This window comes from Thunnus maccoyii, chromosome 21, assembly GCF_910596095.1.
Source record: "Thunnus maccoyii chromosome 21, fThuMac1.1, whole genome shotgun sequence".
Lineage (NCBI taxonomy): Eukaryota > Metazoa > Chordata > Actinopteri > Scombriformes > Scombridae > Thunnus > Thunnus maccoyii.
The window spans coordinates 15,181,883-15,208,117 of NC_056553.1; the positions used below are offsets into that span (position 1 = coordinate 15,181,883).

Genomic DNA, 26,235 nt, shown 5'->3' on the forward strand with positions numbered 1-26,235 from the left:
TCAGGGTCAATGCTAATAAATCACTTTTCTACCATATTACAAATTACATGAGCGCAAAAAACTGATATGCGATACATGAATTAGTAAAAACAAATCTTGCCGTCAACCAAAGGCTTACTTTTGTCAACTTTCGGCGAGTGTGTACCAACATCTTCGCCGACTTTCCGAGTTGTTCCGACATGAGGGGGCGTTCACGTGCATTTTCCCAGTCGAGAACTAATTTTTCAGATTATTCCGATAGTACCTGAATGCCACATTGATGTCAGAGGCTGCGGATAAACAAGATAAACGAGTTTGACTGACATGCCTTCGTCCAATCGGGTTGTTGCTGTTTCTCACTTCCCCGTTTTAGGCCAATCGCTGCAGTGCATCAACAAACCCGTGCCAAGTCCGGTTGTCTCGAGACTTTCCACTGTACAGTACGTGCTGTCCGTACGTCAAGACGTCAACCGACTCAAATAGGACGGAAGCTATTGAATTAAACCTTCAAAATAAAACCTACCGCATGGGGGTATAGAAATTGTGAGACATTGATGTCAGTGGTTCTCAAAGTGGGGTCCGGGGACCCATAGGGTTCTTGAGGGGTTTCCAGGGAATTCCGAGCAAAAAGGGGAATCATTTATTTTAACTATAATTCCATCCATAAGTAACACAATGACAGAATGTGTGACTATTTTTTGTCATGGGTTTCATACACTTTCTGTAATAAACATCTAAAAGCAAAAGTCTTTCTAGTCTAATTCTTCAATTATGTATCTGAAAATGTACAAAAAATAAAAAGTACAAAAGTGGGTAATCTAAATAATACTGTCATAGTCTATGAGAGTGATCCTAAAGAAGAATGGTATTCAGATAATACATATAAATCATCAGTAAGCCTAACTCTCATCAAGCAAAGACCTCCTATACATTTTCCATTAAACATATGCCGTCACTTCTTAGTAAGGCACCCTTATATGGATTTATTAGGACATGTTCTAAAATAGAAGATGAAGTTTGCAGTTTCAAATGTGAATAAACTCATTAATAAATGGCTGAAGATTTTTTCACTTTTAATGAGCAATCAGCAAAAATGAGTAAGTCATCTGCAAATATAAATGTTAATGAGTCATCAATAAAGGATTCTTACATTAATCAACCAAGTCTGCAGTTGTAAATACTGATAAATTGTTAATAATTGTACTGGTCCTGTTTATAGGCCTAAATCTGTTTTCCTAAATTTTTGTAAGGTCAATAAGTTTATTTTTTATTGGTTCATTTTTATTGGTTCATTCTATTATTTTTACTGTTAGTTGGTTTATTTTTTCAAATATATTTCTAACATGAATAACCTACTGTAAATTTGTAAATAAAAGTTTGAAAGAATAAATAATAAAAAAGACAGTGTTACCAAACCCAAGAGATGTTCCTAATAACGGCTCAGTCAATAAATAATTAGTATATTATTATTAATTAATAAAGCCATTATACCACAGTTTCTTTCAAGCACTTGAAATTGTCACCCTACTGTAGATTTATTTAGAAAGATGTAAGCGGAAGTCATCTTTGACTCTGACAAGCTTGATGTGCCGAGCTGCTCTGAATTAGCAACAATGTAGATCCAGGAAGCCCTCTGGAGAGCATATTGTCTGTGTGTCCCTATCATGTATCCTTATGGACATTAATTGATCGCTTCGTTTTGCTGCTGGGACACATGTGTGCTGCTGTCAACACTGCGGCCGATGAGATGGTCGTGTTGTTTCCTCAGAGTCTCATTCTCACGGTCAGAGCCAGGCTTCACCATTAAACTTTCAAAATGAGGATTTTCATTTCGTCTCTGCTGAAAAACACCAACCCCAAAATCGAGTATTACTCCAGGTTTTCACCGTCCCCGCTCTCCATCAAGCAGTTTTTGGATTTTGGTGAGTTTTGGCTGTCATCTCTTAAGTCAGTCCATGAAACCTGTTCAGTTTGGGGCCCCAAAACGAGGCAGTACAAACTGTCAATATTGTTTTCAGTGGCTGAACACACTCATTCAAGTGTGTTTACTAGCATGAAGTAAAATAAAAATAACAGTTTTTATATTTTTAACTGTTTTCTGTTAAACTATTGTCATGTTCTCATGTCTGTTCTGACCTTTTCTCACATTCGTGTGAAGTAAAACTCAATAAATATTGCATCAATCTCAGACTTTGTTGTGTTTAGGAGCATCGGTGCTTCCCTCTTCATGGGAAATGTGTTAATCAAATTAAGAAAAAAAGCATTTTGGTTAAAATAGCATGATCTATGTGTGTCCATATAGTTAATTTTCCACCCCATCACACCTGCGCCAAAACATGTACTGTTCATTTAAGTGACATCATTAAGAGGAAATTACATCATCAGAGTTTGGAGACTTTTGAGCTTCTCTTAAAACATTTTTGGTACATTTTTTCTTTAAAACCTTCTCTGTCAAGCATAACATATTCACCCCGTCACTCAAAAAAACATGGGGAAAACAATTATTTAATGAAATTTTCAAAATGTATTTCTATGAACATAATTTTTTTTAATTTAGCTGCATGCTAAGTGTAGTGTTAGCTTTGGTCAGTGCTAGATTAGTCTTGCAATACCAGGCAATCGGAGATCTCTGTCTACTGAAGTCTGGGGATTTCTAAATGCAAAGTAGTTGCTTGAATGGTGGCAAGAGCAGCCGCTAACAAACCTACGCTGCCTTATGTTTTGTCAAGGACACGCCTTACCAGAAATGATGCTCTCCATCCCATTCTCCTCCATAGTGAACTGCATTTCCTAAAGATCCCTAAGGACTTTGGATTGGTAACCTTAACCTTAAACTTAACCTGAACCTGAACTTGAACCTGAACCCTAACCTTAACCTTAACCTTAACCTTAACCTTAAACTTAACCTGAACCTGAACCCTAACCCTAACCCTTATCTTAACCCTTATCTTAACCTGAACCCTAACTTTAAGCCTAAGCCTAACCCTAACTGCACTTGTGAGAGTTTGTCCCTCCAGCCCATCCAATCTAGCATTTACCGTTAGCTTTGACCACAGAGAGAATTTCAGCCATATTACTTTGAATCTTTCCACCCCATCACAGGCTTTAGTTCAAAATTAAATTTAAGAAAATAGTGCCTTAGCTTGCAAAATATGTTTTATGGCAGGTATTCTTCATGCTATGAAATATAAAATTCAACGTTTAGTTATGATCAAAAATCTTAAAATTCCAATTCCCAATCTGAACAGTTTCCATTGAATGACCCTTTTAAGGAATGACTTGCTTATTACCTTGTATTTTGTTATTGTTTTTATGTATTTGATGGTGTCACAGGCTAACTCTGGGTTGTTATTTTTATTTTATTTATTTTACCTTTATCTTATCAGGAAGTCCCACTGAGATAAAAAAAAAAAAATCTCCTTTACAAGAGAGACCTGGCCAAGGTAGCAGCCATATAAAATAACAACATATTAAAATGCAACAACATGATATATAAAAATTCACAATGAAACAGAAGAACAGCTATTCAAACACAGTTACCTCTCAAGAAAAACAACCACATGCCTCCATCACCACATTCTTTATGATGGACTTAATTCATCAATGGATATAAAAGTTTCTAATTTTAGATTTTTTTGCAGATTATTCCTTACCTAAAGTACATAGTAAGAAAATGCAGTTTTCCTCAGATCTATCAAAACCCGGGTACATTAAAAGAACAACCACTTGGAGGAGCGTAGCTGGAAGCAGAGCTGAAACAGAGAAGGGTACAGACGTAAGCTGGAAGTTTTACCCAGTATCGCTTTATAGATAAAAATATACCAGTGCTGTTGTCCGTGAAGGGTCAATGATGTCCAACCCCACCAAATCATTAAGAATGCAATGGTGACTAAGGGACATTGCATTTGTAATGAAACATAGAGATGTATGATACACTGAATCAAGGCCCCATAAGATGAAGGAGGCTGCATTCATATACAGTAAGTCACCATAATCAATTATAGACAGGAAAGTAGCTTCCACAAGTTTATTAATAGTAGAAGTCTGCTACAAGCTGTCATGAAACGTTATACTTTGTTATGATCAGATGTGACATTTAAATTTGGTGTTCAGTGGCACACCCCGTAACTGAACAAGCGATGCAATCTGATGGCTTTGCATGATAGCTTTGTTTACCATGTCAACATGGGACAGACTGCTTTATTGCATATATGTATTCACCCCCCCCCCCCCCTCCCCGTCACTGTCTGCATCGGAGGATGAAACACCTCCACCCACTTGAGTTAACCCTGTGTTTTTCTTATTTCTTAACAAGGTTTACTTATCTTTGTGGTTTTATTGCAGTCTTTATGAGGTAATTTAGATTGTGCATCATTCTAGTGTAGTATTACACAAATGAAAGTAATATGATGGGTCTTTTGAGGTAAACAAATGCTTAAAATGGAACCTTTTGTGCATTGTGGTGTCAATAAGTGTGCTAGACTCTGGCATGAGACTTGAAAGGCAAGATGACAGTTATTAATTGTGTGTTTTCTGGCCGCACTCAAAGCTTTTCTTAATCCATCTCTGATTAAACACAGTCATCTCCGTTACGTAATTTGTTCTCACAGCTGTGGCTTGGATGTGTGTCGTACACACACTTGTTAGCATGGAGGAGATTGTCAGCAGTAATGCTATTCACTTGAGAGAGACTAGCAGTGCGAAGGGTATTAGGATGTTTCGAAAAGGGAACAAGTGAGGCATCATCCAAGGATCGTCAGCGGCTGACAAATTAGCAGAATGTGTGTGTCATACCAGGGCTGAATCAGTGTTCGGTGGTTCCACTGCCTCGTTCTGCAATTTTACGAGCCCCAGCCTTCCCTGTATACTGCTGAATCAGGGGAAGCCTGGCTGAGATGATGGGACACTTCCTTTTTATTCTACCAAATCGTTGATGTTTTTAAGATACTAATATAACAGCACATCTTCTCTTCTGCACAGGAGGGAAACACAGTATCTGCACTAATTCCTGCTTTCAACAGGTTTCCCGTAACACAAGCTGCAAAACGTTTCTGTTCTGTTTGATTGACCATTCTTCCCTTTTTTTTAATAGCTGGGAGATCCAGAAAGCATTTTCGATGTGTGAATAGGTTTTCTCTACTGAGCTTTAACAGCGTTCGTATGCTTCCATGCTGCATGCACACATCATAAGAGGAGGCTGTGTACATTACATTTTGGTTAAGAATTCAAGGATGTTTACACATAATCCTTTTTGGAGAGATTCAGCTTTTCCTGTTCAGACCAAAAAAACATAAATCCCACTAACCTTTCCATGACTTCCCTGCTCAACCGGGTAACAAGATTTATAATTTCCTTGTACAGTTCAGCATAGACTGTTCAAACTAATGTTGGCCGACAGTAAATACAGTTCCAGCCAAGTAGCTAATAGTGTTTTAGGTATCATATTAAAGGCTACAGCTCCCAATCACATACTTAGCTGTGGCTGATCAGTTTACCTTCTCTGCCAGCCTCTTTGGTAGGTAACTTATTATATTAAAGGTTGTTTTACTTGGCAAATAATTGTTAGTATGTGGAAAAAATGTAACGTTTGAGGATTGGACAACTGCTGCTTGTATTTCAGGTGATTTATCAGTTTTGGAAGCATTTCACATGCCCAGGAGGCCTAGCGGTTTTCATAAATGTTGCCGTGGTTTTCACATGATAACAGAAACACAAAACAAGCTTTTGAACTCATGAATTATGTAATCCTTGTACCAATATGACTTGTAGCAGCAAGATCAAATATTTCTGAACAGGCAAAAGTTAATTCCCCCAACTGGAAAGTGTATACCAAGCTACAGATATTTCCAATCACTTAGAATGGTGCATCTTTCACAAATACCAATCATTTTTACACTTTCAGGCAGGGACAATGCGTGTGAGAAAACATCGTTCATGTTCCTGCGTAAGGAGCTGCCGGTGCGGCTTGCCAACACCATGAGAGAGGTCAACCTGCTACCCGATAACCTGCTCAGCCAGCCCTCTGTCCGACTGGTCCAGAAATGGTGAGACACTTCAGCCATAAATAAACTTTATATATCGCTGCCAGACGATAAGGTTTACAGTAATAGTAGTGTTATGAAGAGTGTGTAAAAGTTGCCTTTTGACCTCTGTTTGTTTTATTAGGTACATGCAGAGCTTTGTGGAGCTGCTGGATTATGAGAACAGAAAGCCAGAGGACCCACACGCTCTGAACGAGTGAGTGATGAGTCACCGAATACTGTTAATGATTCATAAATGCAACTAGAATGTACAGTAAATACAGCTTTATCAAACACCCAGTTATTGTGCACTGGCCCTATGTCTTTATGTCTAGAGTTCTTCCTCCACTGCAGCTAATCCCCTTAGTGCACACACAGTAGATCTCTGCTGACTGTACAGGTAATGATATGTATTTATACTATAACAATGCCCGTGAGATAAACAACCACGCATGGCTGATAAACACAAGCAGGAATTTTGATAAGGGAGTGTGTTTAGAGTACCTGTCACCAAGAATTGTTCAGTTCATTTGAAATGAAAAGGAAAGAAACGGTAAAGATAAGCTTGTACTCGTCCTGAATGTGAATTGTGTTGGTCTTCAAATTAAATTAAAAAAATCCTTTATGAAGAAGACAAGGAATTAAAGAGTTGGAGCCAAAAGAAAAGACTGTATTTCTGATGAATTACAGTATTACTAACCCCATTGACCACTTCAAAATGTTTTTTAAAGGATAAGTCTGGTGTTATTCTATATCTGTCTTACTGTCAACAAATCCCATTAAAAGACTTATATCATCCATGTGTTCCTCCGTCTCTCTACTCTCTGACTTCCTTATCCTGTGTCTCTTAGCCGCAAGCTCTTTGCTTCCAACCACAGAAATAAATCTAAAAAAAATGACTGGCAAATGTATGATATAATTTCATTTTTTAAAACGAGTCAGTCATTTCCTAAAATAGCCGGGCACTGTAGTTTTTAGCAAACGCTATTCAAACAGGAGTAAATTGTGCATTTGTTGGGAACTATTTTCAGTTGCTGATTGATACACATTTGGTGCTCAAGTGAGTATTCACAGCAACAGGCATACACAGTTAATACTTTAGTAGTTAGTAGGATCAATTCATTGTTTGTTTTGGTCCTGTAATGGGATTTGTTGACAATTAGAAAAAAAATGCAGAATATTACCAGCTTTATCCTTTAGCAAGTCAATTGATTTTAATCTGTTCTTACCGTTTTGTATCAGCTTCCTCGAACTCTTGATTGAGATCCGCAACCGTCACAACGATGTGGTTCCCACCATGGCTCAGGGAGTCATAGAGTACAAGGAGAGGTTTGGCTTTGACCCCTTCATCAGCAGTAACATCCAGTATTTCCTCGACCGCTTCTACACCAACCGCATCTCGTTCCGCATGCTCATCAATCAGCACAGTGAGCCTCAATAATCTGTTTGGATCACAAGCATCTATCCTAGTGGCTGATTGATTTTTTGTGAAAGACTAACTTTTATTTACATGTGTTTCTACCCAGCACTCCTGTTTGGTAATGACACCAATCCAGCTCATCCAAAACACATCGGCAGTATTGATCCTACCTGCAGTGTGGCTGAAGTTGTCAGTGGTGAGTTAAAGGAGGCTATAATCTGTATCTGAGTCTGAGCAGCAGCCAGTATGTGTATATTTTGTCTGTTGGGAGTATTTTATTATCTATGGGTTAGATTTTTTTTTTTTTTTTTTTACATTGCTGCAAATATTTGCACAGTTCTTATGCGAAATTGAGTCAACTATGTTCTACATCACACCAGCAACTCTCAGCAGTGACACAAATCAAACAAAACCAAATTCAGCCATGCATATTTACTTAATCACAGTTTTTAAGGAATTCCTGGAGCGCAGATACAAAGCTGCACTCTCAGTGACCTAGCGAGGAATAGAAGCAACATCAGTCATCAGCAGTAGCAGGAATCCAGAATAAACAACCAATTTATTCAGATTTTTCTACTCTGACTTGTTTTGTCTGTGCTTACTTCCATCAGATGCGTATGACACGGCCAAGATGCTGTGTGAGAAGTACTATTTGGCTGCTCCTGAGCTCAAGATTGAAGAGTTCAACAGTAAGAATTGCAATATTCCATCCGTCCATGCATTTAACTGTTTCTCTCTGTAATCTCTGTCGCACAGCTGTGGTGAAACAGTGTACTTACTAACTTTAGAGTGCAGCATGGGAGTCCAAATTTAGTCCTACAATGATTATAATGTCTACCAGCTCATTAACTTCAAAAGAACCAGCTTTGTATGTGTGTGTAGTGTGTGTGTATATCATCTTCTCACACCCTCTGTTTATTTGTCCTCCAGTGAAGGCCCCTAAAAAGCCCATCCAGGCAGTGTATGTGCCCTCTCATCTGTTCCACATGTTGTTTGAGCTCTTCAAGGTGAGCATTGCAACATCTATCGCTGTTATCTTACTTGTCCAGCTCTCTCCAAATGTAATTAAACTGTAATACGACCATAATTCTATAAGGACTCGTGCTGAGCTGAGTTAATTACCTCTGCGGGTGTTTGTAGAATTCAATGAGAGCCACCGTGGAGCTTCATGAGAACAGTAAGGAGGGATTACCACCGGTGAAAGCTAAAGTCACTCTGGGTAAAGAGGATCTCTCCGTAAAGGTAAATCTGACACACACACAGGGTGTGATAGACCGGGGGGGCGGGGGGTGGTTGGGATTTCCCCCCCTCTCTGGTCTATATATCCCCACCCCTGCTCAGTTATTTTTATCTGCGATGGGGACAAAAATGTATCCCCCTCATAGTGATGCTTCTTATGCTGCTTCGCCCATAGACCATATAAAATATCTCAATAAAAATGAGCTATTAAAAAAAAAAATCTAAGTGAAGGGCTGCAATGTGAGAACAGTCATTAGTGCAAACAAAAATAACATCAGAAACGGACTTTCACTGTCAGCACTCATGCTTGTCTGATAATAGAGATGACACTGCGTCCAGGCTATGTGAGGACACAGTAAATGGATCAGCCTCCTTCTCTGCTCGGAGATTTGCAGAGATGTGGGTAAAAGAGGGTCAACACTCCGCAGATGACCCCTCCACAGGAAAGGCATAAAAAGAAGACAGAAGTCCATCATCAAAGCAGACTATTCAATAGTGAAGTTTGCTGTGCGCTGCGTATAGTGTTACAACCTGGCCTAGGGGAGACCCTGGCGCAACATTAAAGACGAGACTCCCCTCTTCCCAGCTCCCAAGAACCACCAGCAACAGAGGATTTGCAGCTCTTTAAAGTTTTATTTTCAAATCTTTCAGCTTCAGGGTGGGCTGACAGCAAAACAATAAACCAAAGGGAACTCAAGCTGAGCAACCTAAAATTACCTACTTGAACAAAAAGGAACAAAAAGACAAGTCGCTAACCTAACTCCTAACTTAATAAAGACAGGAGAAAAAAGGATTAAACCCCTGCTGAACCTAGGTTATCAATCTGGCAAATCTATGTACAATATAGACCTGCTCCCTATGTAGATATAAAGGGCTCATTCTAAGGTAAGAAAAACACAACAATTCTTATTTTTAGGTGATTATACACTAATTAAAACATACCTATGAATATTATATTCCAAGCCCAAGTCTGTTCCGCTAGATGCCACTAAATTCTACACATTGCACATTTAAAACTGCGAGCTCAAAGGCTGGAACCACTCCGTTCCCTGAAACAACCTACACACTCACACAGTCACAATCACTCGATTAGCTGAGCTCACCTGCAGCCCTTCACGCACAGGCACCGATGCAGGATCACCAGAGACAGAGAGAGAGAGATCCACAGTGCATGCACAGAATTAAAGCACATACAATAAATACATCAGGAAATGCTCTGACGTTCTCAAGGTCATAACAGTAGAGCTGAATTAAATAGTGACTTGCAAGAATGACATTAAGTATATTGGCATGTCTGGCTGAGTTGCGCCATCCACAGCACTAAAAGGAGTGGCATGTTAAATTAGTATGTAACCTTTTATTTATGATCACATCTCCTATGTGTCCACAAATGCAGTTCAAGTTCTGTAATTGTTTTATTAAAGTACATAATTATTTTATAAATTTTACTGTAACAGCTGCAAGAAATAGACTAATAGGCTGCATACGCTCCATTGGCCCTCTGTAGTTCTGATTTATTTTCCTGAATAAGAACTTTTCAAAAACAACCCCCCCCCCCCTCTGATTTTGTCACATATCACACCCTGCACAAACACATCTCAATCTTATACTAATATTTTGTGGTGTTTGAACTTTTTCTTTGTCCGTCTGCCTGACTCTTTCTCTTCATCTTTCCCATGCCCTTCCTCCAGATCAGTGACAGAGGAGGAGGAGTTCCTCTGAGGAAGATAGACCGTCTGTTTAACTACATGTACTCCACCGCTCCTACACCAAGCCTGGAGCCAGGCGCTGTCCCACTGGTACACACACACACACACACACATGAAAATCAAATCAGTATTGACCTTGGTGATCATTTCAAAGCCTTTTTTAGCCCGTGTATTTGATATATAAGGCATTGCATCTTGGTTATTAAATTCTCCCCCTCCCCTCCTGCATCCAGGCTGGTTTTGGCTACGGTTTACCAATTTCTAGGCTCTATGCCCGATACTTCCAGGGGGATCTGAAGCTCTACTCTATGGAGGGCGTGGGCACGGATGCTGTCATCTATCTGAAGGTAAAGTGATCTAGCTAAATATGAAGCATATTATTATGATACTTGCTCAGAGTTTAAAGGAATAGTTCAACATTAGGGAACTATTGCCCAGTTTTAGATAAGATCAGTTCATTACATTACATACAATACATTGTCCTCGACGCACAGATATGAAAATGGTATTAATCTTCTCATCTAACTCTCAGCCTGAAAGTGAATAAATGTGCTACCCAAATGTTGAACTATTCGTACTAATCACTGTGAGTTTTCATTGGCTCCTGTGTTTTTCTTCCTCTATTTAAAGGCCCTGTCCAGCGAGTCCTTCGAACGCCTGCCTGTCTTCAACAAGTCAGCGTGGCGGCATTACAAGACCAGTCCCGAGGCAGACGATTGGAGCAACCCCAGCAAAGAGCCGCGTGATGCCAGCAAGTCCAAATACAAAGCCAACAGATAACTCGCTAGCCTGGCCTGCTAGCCTGGCCCTAGTCTGGGTGCCTAAATGTCCGCACTCTGCCTGGAGCATGTTCGATGAAATGTTGCCCTTGGGTAAAAACTCTTGGTTTAGGATCAGACTAGCTTTTACATTCCAGTGGTTGAACCTTTGGAAAAAATGGATGACCTTGACTTATATCTGTACCCAATGGCAATGACCTTCATCATGCTAGCTTTCATTGTCGTGGCATTACCACTGGTTCTCCCAAGACAGTTTAAAATGAACCTCTTCCAAATTATAGATCCCCTTTGCCTAAACCCATTCAGTATCTGGCCATTTAGCCAGTTGACTACCATGAATCATTACTAATGTGGACTCCATTTTCTCCTCTATATATCCATTATTTCAAGCTAAATTCATTTCATCATGGTTATCTCTTCCTCCGTCTCACGCACAGTTTAGCCTGTCTTGGCTTTGCTGAGTCTTCTGCGGCTCCCTGTGGCTGAATAAGCCTTGCACTGCTGATTGAGTGTCTTTCTCATCACCAGTGAAGGCTTGTATTCTGTTTCTCACTCTCACACAAGCAGAGTCAGAGGGGTTTGAGTTTCAGTGTGACTGGGGAGAGGAGGAGGTTTCATTTCCTTCCTTTGGGAGACACTTTTGACTGAACGCACAAGTAGGCCAGTGTGTCATTGGCATAGTAAAGACTTGTTTTTGTTGCACTCTATTTAAGCCTGGGGGGGGGGGGGAACGGAGTGATCATCTAGTGTGCTGCAATGTAAAGGAGAGAAAATTATAGCTTTGTTGGGAAAATAACAGAAAGCAATGCATCAGAAGTAACCTTATTTTTAAAGAGAGGAAGTCAGGATTTAAATTTTATGTCAGTGAGAGAAAGCCTTACTTCTGGATACTTATAACATTATGTTTTAAAAAGTCTGCCTTGAAGGCTCCTCTGGAACATTAGGATCATTTATAAAGGGAAAACGTTAAAAAGGAAGGGTTTTTGTTCATCTTTCGTTATGCAACCTTCCACCTTCAGCGATTCTAACCCTCATCAGACAGTTCCGCTTGCAAGCCGCAACTCGGCTCACACATTAACCCAGCTCTGCAACGTTATTTAGCAAACACTAAAGACCAAAGTAGCGTCTTCAGGATGCTTATGTAACGCCACCATGCCAGCTTTGGCATGTAGCATCTACCACACCAGCATCATGTATTGTACAAGCCCTCAAAGAGGGGAACAGACCTGTTGCATCTAACAAGGACAATGAAAGCAGGATTTACATCATCATACTTTCGTCGTTCCATACGTCATCCTGCAAACAAGTGTAGACCGGCCACGGTGGACGCAGAGCATGCTCACATGTCGCTTGGACTCCTAACAATGCCGTTTCCAGTCAGCCGTGCGTCTTGCTTATAGTATTATTAATCCTAACAGTCTTCTGAATGAGTTTGAACAATGCTTGTGTATTTTAACAATGTGCTTTTGTTTTATAATCATGAGTTGAAACAACAGAATTAGAGGATACAGCTAAAATCCAGAAGAAATTGATAGCGGACACATTGTAATTTATTTTATCCAGAAACAAAGGCGCCATTAATGAACTACTTTTTCAGCATTGTGTACTGTTTTCTTTTACTGTTTATTTTTGACTTTGGAACAGATTACTTTATATGATCTTTTGATAATTTTTCTCTGATTACTTTTAAAAGTGTGTGGACAGGCCACTTCATTTTTCTTTCTTTAAACGATAGGAAATCAAGCAACATACAAAAAGTTGAGTGTTTGGAGAAGCCAGCAGGGGAAAACGTGGTCTCGGTACTTAAACATTTCGTCAAATCATCCGATTTTTGTCACATTAATCATATTCAGGAAGTAAATTAGTGCACTTTACTAACCGTACACATATATTTTTCCTTCAAATAACAGTTTATAGACCTCTATGAAGAATTTCTGTATTAATAGAAGATTGACAGATTGAGTGTTTGAAATGAGTGAAATAGACCAAATCTTAATGAAACATTGCCCAAACCTGGACCAGAGGTTAGAGCTTTGTTCCGTATCGGCTAGATGACGGGGGAATTTCAGATGAAGTGACTTCCTTTTCTCGTCTCCTTCAGCGCCACCTGATGTGAAAAGAAAGAGGAGCGTAAATGAAGACGTTTGAGAGACGCTTCAGTATGGAAAGAATTCTCATCCTGTAGGTCCTCAGCTTTTAGCCACACTGTAAGATTTCATCACTGCCAATGCCTTCGTAACCTGCCAGTCTAACTGAGCGACTCTCAGTGGCAACCCTGCTGTTAAGGAAGTGCTGTGTTATAGGCTAGAGACAACAGTCCTCCTCATTTAAAAGCCCCGATTCATTGTATGTGATTTAGAGGCCCGAGGATCTTCCACCTTCAGTTGTTGTCAACCTCTACTGTTAAAGACTGTCTCTGTACCTATGGTATTTTTAAAAAAAATGCTGTGTATATAACTATGAATAATGTATTTGCTGTATACTGTATGCAGCCAGTGTGGAGTGATCGCTCTGTTATCCATCCTAGTGTACCTCCAGCTTAAAAAAAAAAAACATATTTGTATGCATGAACTCCTCACTGTGGAGGCAGTCGTGCAAAGATATGCAATTAATGCAACATCAACACGCACCAAAAGAGTGCTAGAGCAGTCCAATGATGTGATTCAGCATGAGATCAACTTACAGTACCTATTGTCAAACCTGACAATAAAGAAAATCGCTGTCGTGTGTGTGATCTGTCTTGAATGTTTGGTTTGGTTTTTTTTTTGTGTTCTGTGATCTGATAAAATGTTGAAATGAACACGTATTGATATTTAATTCACATTCAGTTATACGTTTTTGTTTTATTTACATATCAAGCCGTTTGAACATTAAAATTTAAAAAATAAAAAAAGACACACATTCCCAAAGTTTGTACATATAGTGCAGATTAACATGTAGTGCGTACAGGACATTAAGGTCTCTACATTGCATTAGGGTATTGTATTGTCAGGGGGGTGGTGCTCCGGCCTGGGATGGGTCACTGGTGATCAGACCTGAGCAAAAGAGTTGTTACATACATTTCCAATAAAAGCAAAGAAAACGTTAGGGTGATGCTCCGGCTTTTGAGGACCTGACAGTTCCCCTGGAGGGCTTCAATTACAGTAGTATTACAGTGGTATAGTTCAAGTATCATCAGAGTCCTGGAGAAAGGCTGCGTCTCCATGTTTGCCAGGTTTGATTGACAGCTGACATCATTTTCCAAAGAGCGAAAATGTCTGCTAAACATGGACTGGTAAAACGTGGAAATCTCAAAAAAAAAAATGCATGGCTTTTTCTGGTGAAAATTTTCTACTATTAGGTTACCATAATGCATGATAATTGTGTGTCCTAAATGACTGGTGACGAGGGATCTGCGTGTTTTTATATCATGTGACTACAAATTAGAGTGATTACATTTATTCTCTAGGTGTGTGCGGTCTCAAAGACTCACATTTACATTCAAGAAGCTAATAAATGAAGGCTATTTTTTTCTGTCTCATCACAATCAAGTTTGCGGGATTATCTAACAGGCATTTTATAGATAAGGTGCAGAAGAATTAGATCTTTAGGGGCTCTTTTTAGAGTCACTATCATGTCAAAACATTTTATTTCACATTAATTTTCATACAAGAGCTCTGATGCTTGATATCACCTTTTTTTTTTTGCACCGATCGTCTCAGTTTCAAATACATTTTAGGAATTACATTACATTTTAGGGATTAGTTTTAATCTGTCTTTGAAGGTGGTCATTACTGTAGCATGGGAACATGTAAATCAAGGATTGTGAATCACTGAATCTTATGTTCCTTGCTGATTAATTATGCTAAAAAGGTGCAAACTAGCACTGACTATGTGTGTGAGTGCCAAGAGGTTGTCCACAGGATAGCCTCTACTACTCTAGGGTTTCCAGTGTCTCTCCTTTAATTCCTAACTGTCAGTTTAACAAGCACAAACCTCACACAGTGATGAATGAATCCAGTTGCCGTCAGTTCACAGCTGAAGTACTGAATGCCACATACAATCTTCTGTAACTTTGTGCCTGTTCACATCTAGCGGTCACAGTAGATACAAGAAATCTTGGCATCTTGAAGAGAAAATGTTAAACTAAACAGAATAGGACAAAAAAAACAATGAGTTGGTGTAATGAGCAGTCCTTATCAGCACTGGACGATCCAGAGCAAACCCTCTCGAAAAGATGCCGCAAAGGATTCTTGACCTTCATACGATGTGTGACACTGTGTGCATGAACCCGCATCCTCTTCTCTTTTCTGCCTGCTTGGTTGCCCAGGCAACAGAGACAGTGATGGCTTCATAGCTCAGCAGCACAGGACTACATTTCCCATGATGACCGTCTGCCTTGCATATTTGCAGCTTTCCTTGAGGTTTCAGTATCCAGCCAGTGTTTGTAGGAGAATATATATATATATATGTGTGTGTGTGTGTGTGTGTGTGTGTGTGTGTGTTTGCGCACATGTGAGCAGTTCCCAGGCAGTGTATTGTGAGTGATGTGTGTGTGTGTGTGTGCGTGTGTGTGTATGTGTGTGTGCTGTAAGTGTGTGTTCCACAGTCCATCTACTTCTCATCCTCATCACCTTCACTCATGCTGCTTATAGAGGCGGATGCTCCTTTAGGGGAGGTTGGGGGTGAAGGCCGTGCGTTGTGCCAGCGAGCGGGGGGAGACGGGGGAGAGGGAGAGCGCAGGGGAGACAGTTCGCGGGGAGGGCTGTTGCAGGGAGACTCCCTGGGAGACAGAGCGTAGGATAGCATTCGTCCACTGCGCTCCTGAAATACCTGTTTCTGTTCAGGGACAGAGGGGAGGAGAAAGAGTTAATGTTAGTACTAACAGATCATGTATCAATGAGCTACATCACATTTTAAGAAAGCTAAACACCTTAACACCAAGAACACTATAAAAAATGTGTAAAATTGGCCAAAATGTAGTTAAAATTCACTTTAAAAAGTTTTTTTTTTTTTAAATACCAATCAGTATCTGACTTTTTTCCAGGTACAAAGCTACAATAGACCGACAAGGCACTAAAGAGATATAGTGACAATGTTACCATCATCAAAGAGTTACTTACCCAAGTCCCATCAGGTCCGAAAAGTTCTAGAAAGTTGCCGATAAACTCTCTGGATTTCTCTTCCCATTTCTGAATGAGGTCGTGACTCTTCTCCTCCACACGGTAAACAAAATGTTTGCTCTTCTCCTCGACCGTGCGAACCCTTTCCTTCATTCGGTCCACTTGGTTCTGCAGCCGGTACTTCTTCTCCTGAGGGGATCAAATGTTGAAGAAAGAAAATAAGCTGAAGAATCAAAACCTCAATCAAATATTTTGTCGCTGCACCCTGACACATTTTTAAGACACAATAAACTGCATTTCATTAATTAGTCATACCTAACTAAACAAAAAGTGACCCTTAAAGACACATTTTCCACACTGGGGCATCACAAGAATATGTTTTTTCACTTCAACTTCCACAGTGTTTCCCATAGTTGCATTACAAATACTACAAATATTACACTATTACAAATTAAGCCATATACCGTGTACAGTAAACATGATGCCCAGTGTATGAATTTAGCTATGGACCCTTGTTGGATGACTCTCAGTGCCTATTTTCTGTCAATGTTGTGGAAGAAAAAATGTTTCCTTGAATATGGAGATACTCAGGTATCTTAAGAATTACTGCTAACACGATCTTGACATGACAAACTTTCATATCTTATATATTCTGCATTATATATTTGTGTATCTGTGACTTTATTTAACTGGCCAAATGCCAAAATAAACTATTAAACAGTGTGTTTAACTGCTGAATCCTTCAAAAATACAAGTTATTGTTTATAAATGAGTGTAATTATTGATTGATTTGATTTAAAAAGAGAAGTTATCATACTGTAAAATAACATATTGTAATAATACTAGTACACTATTTTCAACACAGCAGCCAGCATTACACCATTATGGTAACATGGAGAACTGATCATGGACTCACATTGATGTAGCTGACGTTGAGCTCCTTGGCCGTGTAGCCGCGTTGGAGGTTGCGTCGGGCATAGACGTCATAGTCTCTGACAATTCTAGTAATTAAGTCTGAAGTTGAGATTCCCTCTGTCCGCTGTGTAGGCACAAACATTCCTGGTACACACACACAAAACACAGTTTTTGACATCAGCCCCCCCAAGTATACTTTTTATAAAATAAGAAACACATAATTATGTGCTTATCTTCTTAGAGCATCACACACTGACCTGCCTCCTTGATGTGTTTATACACGTCCTCACTTCCTGCTGAGGAGTATGGGATATCATCATGAGCCACAAAATCGATCTGAGAAACAATCAAAGGACACATACTGTATGGCAGAAAACACTGCACTGGTAGACACACACATAGTTAAAACAAAAAACAAAACAAAAAACTCACATGAACATACGGTAGGTTGCAAGATAGGGATTTACAAGTTGTGCAGGCTCCAAGAAGTGCATGACAAGGGTTGTATTCCACATATTTATATAAAAAAAAAGCCTTGGATGCTTCATGCACAGTTTAACACTCAATCTGTAAACACACACACACACACGCACCTTGTGTTTCTCAAGAAATTCAGGTGTGAGCGTCCAAGGTGCGTCTCTCAAAACCTCATCAACATAGCGGCAGTGTCTCAGGGCTTCGTAACGTTCGATCTCTGTCATGACCGTGAAACCCTTGTACTTATGGGTTAGCTCATCACTGCACACTGTTGCAAGCACATGGCAGGGAACACACACACAAAACATATGATTGTATTATGCTTATCAGTTAGAGGAATGTATAGGCTGTATTAAGCGGTGGCATTCAAGGGTGTGTGTGCGTATCAGTTGGTCTGTCCTACCTCCCACTATGAGGTAGGTGTTGGGGAAGAGGTTCTTGGCCTGCATGAGGGCGCGAGCGTGGCCGGAGTGGAACAGATCAAATATGCCATCTGCATACACTCTGACTGGCCGATCCACTGAAAACACACAGAAACACACCAAAACAGTCGTAAATAATCAGAACTACCTGCAGGGGCACTATAGTGAGAGTAATGTGCGACATTACACATGTTTTTGTGCTTAAATAAAAATATCAAAATCTCCTTTACAGTGTCATTGATATTTATGAAAATGAATGTATCATTAACATTCTTTCTTTGACAGCATGTTATTTATTTTTAGGCATGGTCATATTAACCTGCAAGGGGGCTCTACAACAAAAATGAGCAGCTGGGCCCTTACTAACCTTCTACTCTCTTTGCAATGTGTACAGTTTTTTATGCTAGAATACTACCTGAACCCGGATTTGTTGTGTCGCAATATCATTTCACACATTCAAATAGCAATAAGCAATAAACAAACAAAAAAAAATTAAACAATAAAGTCTTAAAACTAGATTTCAACGCAGTGAGGGTCCTGCCAAGATTAGGTAATAAAGCAGGAAAGCACCTTTAGGCCCTTATTATGCCATTTATTGTGCTTTAGTGGTGCATATTCCTGAACAAATGTTCAATTAAACTTGCAAAAACTAATTAACATGGAGTAAGACTGGAGCTTTGGTACCCAGAGTGCTGTAGCCACTTTGCCCCATCGGTAATCCAGCCTTAATGCTCATTAGTTACTGTAGTATTGCATAGTCATTATGATGACATAATGATATTACTAGAAGTAGTAGTAGCAGATAGTTTCACTATTGGCCAACTCATGTTGTGTAACTTCTATAACACATACTTTGCCAAAAACATAATACTACCATCTGAGCAAGTGCATTGGTATTAGTAGTAGAAATGATAATACTGCTATTATAATGATTAATGTACCAGCACAGAAGCACAGTAATATAGGAAAAAGCTGTGGTGAATATAGCAGTAGGCTATGAGTAGAGGTAGATGTAGCAGTAACTCCAGTCATAGTAATACATGTAGTAAAAGAAGTAATAGCAGTGGTAGCCACAGTAGTAACATCATCAGAAGAGTATCAGGTGGTATCAAGTGGTATAGCACTAGAAATAGCTGAAGGAGTAACAGCTGCACTAACAGTTGTTGTAGTCGTAGTAGTAAAAGTGTACCAGTTGTACTAGAAAAAGCTGTAATAGTAGTAGTATAAGTAGCAGATGTAGTTAAAAAAAAAGTAGTAAATGTGATGTTTGCATGTTTAGAAGACTGTAAACAGAACGGATGAAGGTGACTAAAGATGAACATGAAGCTGGAAGGAGGAAAAGCAGGAGGAGGTCTACCTGGGGTGCCTCTGCGGGCCTGGGCGATGGTGAGTTTCTCATGAGGGGCGCGACAATCACAACTGGTCTCCCTGGCAAAGATGGCAGGCTCTGTCAGAGTCTGAGAGAGACAAAAAAGCCAGCGGGTTAGCGAGAGAGGGGTAAAATTCAGCACAGACATCTTAGTCTGGGAGAGGAAAAAATGTACTCAGGAAAACATCCACACATTCCCTCAATGGTGCATAATATGTCTCCCTTTCCAAGCTCATTCCACTTACAGTAACCTCCATTACATTATTGACCACAGCTGATGCCTGCTCCATATCGGGACAATGGATTGAGAGACAGACAGCGCTGCACTCAGTGTTATTGATCACTCTGCGTGTGAGCTAACATTTACTTCTTTGTGTAGCATTCTGTATGTGTGTATTTTTATGTGGCAGAAAACAAGGGCAGAGCTATTGATCTGTTGATGAAGGTCTTGCAGGAATGAACTAAAGAACGAAGGGACGAATTAGACAGAAGAGGTCAAGATGCAGATGACTTCTGTAATAAACTGGACACGGAGAAAACAATTATTTTTTGTCAGACAATTAAATGTAAATTAAAGTCTGCTGAGCCAGTAGGTTTGGTTGTCCCCTTTGTCTTATTGATGCAAAAGAAGAAGGGAGGGAAAGATGATGGCAAACATTAAATGAGATGGGGAGAAGAAGATAGAAAAAAGTGAAGGAAAAGGTTGACAGTGATAGTGACAGAATGAATAAAAGACAGCGGGAAAAGGACAAGAGAGAGTAAGAAAGAAGGGCAAGTCAAGTAATGGGTGATACTTGTTTGTAGGCGTTAAAACTACATCAAGGTTAAAGTGTTGCAGTGTGAGCCTCCCTGACAAAAATTGTCTTTGTGTGCCATCTGTTGACTGCAGGGAATATTCACTGAATCTCATTCACACCAGTCAAAGAGAATCCGAGTCAGTGCAGAGCAGAAAGCTGTGGGAGTGTGAGAGGAGGATAAAAAAAAAAAGATGGAAACAGATTCAGTCTCTATGGACAACATGGGCGACTGACGTCAACATATCCTCCAGGAACTGCATCAAAACCACAGTCTGACATGACAACATGTTCCATGAACAAAGAGAGGGGCGGACCAAGGAACACAAATGGAGAAAGATTTAAAATTGATTGAAAGGTGAGAATTACAGGTGAATTTGTGTAATTTGTTTATGAAAATTAAGTTCCAACAATGAGTTAAAGGAAGGAGATTTGGCTAAATCTGTATTCTTAACAACTTCACATCACCCAAAGCTGCATGTAGCCATTTAGATAGTTTACCATTATTTTTTAAAAATATTTTATTTGTCTCAAGATTTCATCTAGATTTAGGCCTCCACCCCAATATAATGGAGGTAAATTTTATTCTAGATCCTTTTTTTATTCTAGAAATTATTGGTATAATATAATTTTTTTCATGGAGAAAGAAAACAGGGATGCACCAATCCAACTTTTTTTCCCCTGATATCTTACCTCTAACCCAATACCTGTGCTCTCCTTTTCCAAAATTTGTATACATCGCTGCAATTGGATCCGGAGTTGTAAGGAAACATGGGGCCACTAAAAACTTAGTTGCTGGCCCGTAGTCACTGCATGAATAAAACGCTGAATTTTATAATGACACTGACAAAGAAACTGGATCAATCACATGATGGCAGATACCTAATCCTCTTATTAGGGTCAGTATCAGAACCATTTCAGCATATGGGATCCCTGAAAGAAACCTGCCACACTGAGGAAAGTTTCTTGTATAATCTATATTTCTCCGCAAATTCTGGCGACATGTACCTGTCCTCTGTTTCTTTTGACAGACAACAGCAAAATCATGAACAAGTGACTTCATTTAGGGCCAGAAAGTGTTAACGGACTAGGATTCATTTTGTACACTAAGGCCAAAATGAGAACGTCATTGAACATTTTGGCACCAAAGCGATAAAATCCCAGAACTCCAGTGTGAAACTGAGTATTATTGTTGTCCATGCATGCAATCCTGTAACCAATGCAGATGATACTGCAGCCAGAGAAACCAGTAGCTCATTATGTTAGATCTTCATTTTGAATGAATGGAAATAAGGTTTTAGCCTTATTGTGTTTTTATTTAATTGGATGTCAGGACTGGCTGTTTGCAATCCTGCACTTCCCTTATAAATCACTCAATAAATCTTTGAGGAGCTGTGAGGTTGCACTTATATGCACACAAAATACATAAAGCATTCCTAAGTCACAGCATGCCCTTTGGTTAGCTGTAGTTGCCATTTTGTTTTCACTTCTGACAAAATCACAGTGTAGACAGGGACTCAGAGGTCTGGAACAAGACTATATTAGAAGTGAAGGAGTGGATTTCAAAGGTCATGCATATGACTATCTGTCAAAAGTAACAGCATATGACCTCAGCCAACACAAATGCAGAGTACGGTGCAGTTAGATTAATTTTTAACACTGCTATGGACGTGAGACTACCTTTATTTTGTCTACCTTCCCTTATTTGTGCATCACATCCTTGCACAGTTAAACAATTCAACCTCTCATGTGCTGACCTGTCTATTTACATCCAAGAAGTGTCAGAATCCAACAGGAGCTGCAGCAGAAGAGAAGCAGGGAGGATGGGGCTGAGGGAGCATCCTCATCCTCATCACCTATTATTTCTTGGGCATAGTGAGAACTAAGAGGTAGCTTACAAACGTTTAACGCAGAGCAGATGGTAAAGCTTAAACCTGACTGTCCAGGAACACAGGGGCCTATCAGGACGAGCAGCATGAGCGCGCTCAGTAAAGCCTACTCTGGCACAAGCAAAGAACATCTGGCATAAGGAGGATTAAAGCTGAAAAAACAGAAACACGGGGACACACAGGGCACGACAAAACAATGGCACCAGAGACGGGGACTGTCTCTCACGAACAGAGAGAGGCCGGAGTGAAGACAGGGGAGAGGAGAAAGCAAATATGGAGACAAACATGAAGGCACAAGAGAAGGAACCACGCTACAGGAGCAAAGAGAAGGAGAGACGAGAGACAAACACAGGATGATTGAAACACCTCTTTTTTCTGTCTTCCCCTCCTCCTTTGGCACACACTAGAGCGAACACACACACACACAAACACACACACACTGTCCACTCAGCATTCTGAGCATCTCCCACAGGCACATGCTATAGGGGGATGTGTTTCGTAACAGGGGAGAAAGCAGGACCCTTTGTCTTCCTTTCTCTGCCTGTCACACATACCGCAAGACATGTACGCACAAGAAAAACACGCATCCACAGAAGCCCTACCGTCCGAGGATGTGGGCAGGTGTGTTCGAGCTCCTCCATTATTCCCAAAGACTCATGGGATGCGGCTGTGGTCCCTCTGTTATGTGACTCAGCATCAGTGAGACGATGCCTCTCTCTTCACCACTCTGCCTCTTTCTCCTTCCTCTGCCCACCCCCCCCCCCCCCCCCCCCCCCCCCCCCCCCCCCCCCCCCCCCCCCACCCACTCACTGCTCTGCCTCTCTGTCTGTCCTCCCCTCTCCTCCTCCTCCTCCTCCTCCTCCACTCTGATCCCTTGCTGCAGAGAGGAAGAGGCGGCAAAGAGCTCTCACTCTGCACTTGTTTCTTGGCACCCCAGACATTGGGCTTCAAGTGGAAGTGACCAGGCCGAGTCAGTCATCAATCAGTTACATGCAACTTTAGGAAAAAGATCACTTTTCTATGAAAAACAGTGCAGAAATAAGCCACATGAGAAATGAAATTATTTAAAGGACGACTTCACCTTTTTTTTTTTAAGTCTGTCAGGTGCCCAAATGTACTTTGAAATAGGTTTTTCTTGCTGTAATCATTCCTCCTTTTCATACTGACCATTAGAAGATCCTTTCATAATGTACTTACAATGTAAGTGATGGAGGCCAAAATCCACAAGCCTCCTTCTGTGCAAAAATGTATTTAAAAGTTTATCTGAAGCTAATATGAAGCTTCAGTTGTCTAAATGAGTCAAATCAAGGAGATCTCTTTCAACGTTACAGTCTTTTTAGTGCCAAAGTCCCTCTTTTTGTTACTATAATTCAGTGACTATACTACCACAGCTCAACAGGGAAACACTGTCTGAGGAAACACAAAGAGGGAATTTGATGCTAAGGACTGTAAATGTGGCAGATATCCACTTGATATGACTAACTCAGACTTTTGAAACCTAATATAAGCTTCAGATAAACTTTTAATTGCATTTTTGCACAGAATGACTGAATGGACACACTGTGGATTTTGGCCCCCATCACTTACATTGAAAGCACATTTGAAGGGGATCATTTAATAGCCAGTATGAACAGGAGGAATGATTGCAGTGAGGGAAACCTCTTTCACTGTTCATATGGACACCTGACTGTTGTTTTAAGACAAACATGAAAAACTGTGAACCTGTCCTTTAACTGCATAAGATTATCCTGTCAGACTTGTGAGCTGTGAGTGAGTTATCGCTATAATAAACGATCTTTGCTTGCCATGGCGACAGAAAAGAGGAGAGAGCTCCAAGAAAGGACCAATCAGAGAGCAGCTACAGCAGTCGAGCAGTATAAACGACGAGGATTGGTGGAGGCGACTATAGCACCATTAGTGAGATGGCACCGACTATCACTGCTTGTTCACTGACTAGGAAACACTTTAGTTTAGATTTAACATGACATAAAAGCGTCTTAGCATGAATAATTATAGACAGTGTTTCCTCTTGGAGCTTTAAAATTCTGTGAAACCTTATCAGGAAATAATATTCTGTTTATAAACAATTAATTTCAGAGTTTACAATAAAAATCGATCCATTACGGGTGAGTGCGCTTTATTTGCCATGTTTTGGTGTATCCGACAAGATGTTGGCGTATTTTTGAGTAAAACTGAGCTGCAGCGTCATACAGATTAGATTATAGGCTATTTTACATATTCAGCACAATAAAGTATGTTAGCTGCATAGACTAGAGCATAGTCTAAAACTCAAACATTGATATAAACTCAACTTTTCTCCTTCTTTTTTGAGACTGTCCATCTTAGCCTACTTGGCAAACTTCCCTCTCACTGAAACGCACCGACTCGACTAGAATAACAAGACAGAGTAGACACCCCGAAACTAAAATGTTTTAAGTGAGCAGACTTACCTTCAATGGTCCTTTTCTGCAACATAGGCGAGCAACATCTGCGCAACAGGAACGCGCTCTGGTGCGTCGCTGTTTCACCATGGCGCACAAAACCACACCGGATAAATATGTGGATATCGGTTTTGGCCCTTTCTTCTCTGTCCGGTTTTCTGCTTGCTGCTGAGTCTAACAGGCAGGAGTTTCTGTCTGTGCTCCAGCGCAGCGGCCAAGTGCAGCAGTGCGATAACTGCCCGCCTGTCCGTCCAGTCTGTGCAAAGGACAGATCAGCTGCTCACAGCTGATGAGCTGCGACAAGTGTGGGCCACAGTATAGTAGACCTTACAGTAGACCAGACGGCTATTAGGCCGTACATTCATATACACCCCTCCTATTATGCAATTGTGGATATCTTGATTCAGAGATGCAATCTGCTACATTGTTGTCTAATCTTAAAAAGAAAACTTAATAGCCTAAATAATGTGTCTCTCACCAAACAAGAATGATAGAACATACAGTTTAGAAGAACAACAACAAATAGGTCTATTCATTTACAACAAAATAGTCTATATTAGCTAGATTATTGTCAGCAAGCGCATAAAATTGCTATTAAAGTCACTAAGATGGTGGCTGAACCCAATATAGGATAAATATATAATAAATTATCACCCTGATTTAGGGTATAAAAAGCCAAAGTGGGCTGTGGGGTTGAAGGACAAAACGTCCTTTGTGTTTTCATTATTGGATGCACTGTAGTGTCTCTGTGGCCCCAATCTGGGACAGGATCTATTGTGCCCTCCAAAATCCCGCCTGGTCGCTATGGAAACCAGTTTCATCGGGATACACAGGCATACTTTGAAAAAGAGGCAGACTACTGGCCTAATCCTATAATCTGAGGATCCTAATTTGAGGTTATGGTTGTATGTTATTCCTCCTGGATTATAACAAAGTACAGACACCATGAAGTCACTATTTGGAAACTCATACAACACTAGTCCATATTATATTTAATTTTTTTTTTTCAAAATTTTATTGTATTTGGCACATCTCTTACTGTATGTAAGAGATGTATACTGTATTGTACTGTACTGTATGTAAGACATATATATATATGTATATATATGTGTGTGTATATACACATATATGTATGTATGTATGTATGTATGTATGTATGTATGTATGTATGTATGTATGTATGTATGTATATAGGCCTATATATATATGTATACATATATATTACTGTATGTAAGAGATGTATACTGTATTGTACTGTACTGTATGTAAGACATATATATATATATGTGTGTGTGTGTGTGTGTATACATATATACATACACACACACACACACACACACACACACACACACACACACACACACACATATATATATATATATATATATATATATATATATATATATATATATATATACACAGTGGTGGAGGAATCCTTTACTTAAGTAAAAGTAGAAATACTGTTACTCCATTATACTCCATTACAAGTAAAAACCATGATTTCAAAATGCTACTTAAGTAAAAGTACAGAAGTATTATTAGCAAAATGTACTTTAAGTATTAAAAGTAAAAGTACTCATTATGCAGACTGGCTTCTTTTAGGGTATTATTACAGTATATGATATTGTTTGTTTTTTTCGCTAAAAAATACATGCAGGAGCATTTTTAATGCTGTAGTTC

The 26,235-nt window shown here is 39.8% G+C and overlaps 2 protein-coding genes across 3 annotated transcripts; one reads left to right on the plus strand and one right to left on the minus strand.

The window, feature by feature from the left end:
- The first annotated feature begins 1,549 nt into the window (after window positions 1-1,549).
- Window positions 1,550-13,886, plus strand: pdk3a (pyruvate dehydrogenase kinase, isozyme 3a). Its single transcript, XM_042399635.1, has 12 exons — window positions 1,550-1,901; window positions 5,882-6,023; window positions 6,145-6,216; window positions 7,242-7,426; window positions 7,526-7,615; window positions 8,031-8,108; window positions 8,350-8,426; window positions 8,560-8,661; window positions 10,350-10,457; window positions 10,601-10,714; window positions 10,998-11,118; window positions 13,248-13,886. The coding sequence occupies exons 1-12, from the start codon at window positions 1,796-1,798 to the stop codon at window positions 13,292-13,294; spliced, it is 1,242 nt and encodes a 413-aa protein (XP_042255569.1). The 5' UTR covers window positions 1,550-1,795; the 3' UTR covers window positions 13,295-13,886.
- LOC121888217 (choline-phosphate cytidylyltransferase B-like) lies at window positions 13,585-24,828 on the minus strand. Of its 2 annotated transcripts, none has more exons than XM_042399636.1 (8): window positions 24,565-24,828; window positions 19,420-19,519; window positions 18,044-18,160; window positions 17,757-17,908; window positions 17,421-17,499; window positions 17,165-17,307; window positions 16,249-16,437; window positions 13,585-15,964 (listed from the first exon to the last, which is right to left on the minus strand). In XM_042399636.1, exons 1-8 carry the CDS (start codon window positions 24,643-24,645, stop codon window positions 15,740-15,742), a joined length of 1,086 nt encoding a protein of 361 aa, XP_042255570.1. In that variant the 5' UTR covers window positions 24,646-24,828; the 3' UTR covers window positions 13,585-15,739. The 2 variants fall into 2 exon arrangements, with proteins under 2 accessions (XP_042255570.1, XP_042255571.1); XM_042399637.1 differs by lacking the exon at window positions 24,565-24,828 and adding an exon at window positions 22,717-22,812.
- Between the last annotated feature and the right edge of the window lie 1,407 nt (window positions 24,829-26,235).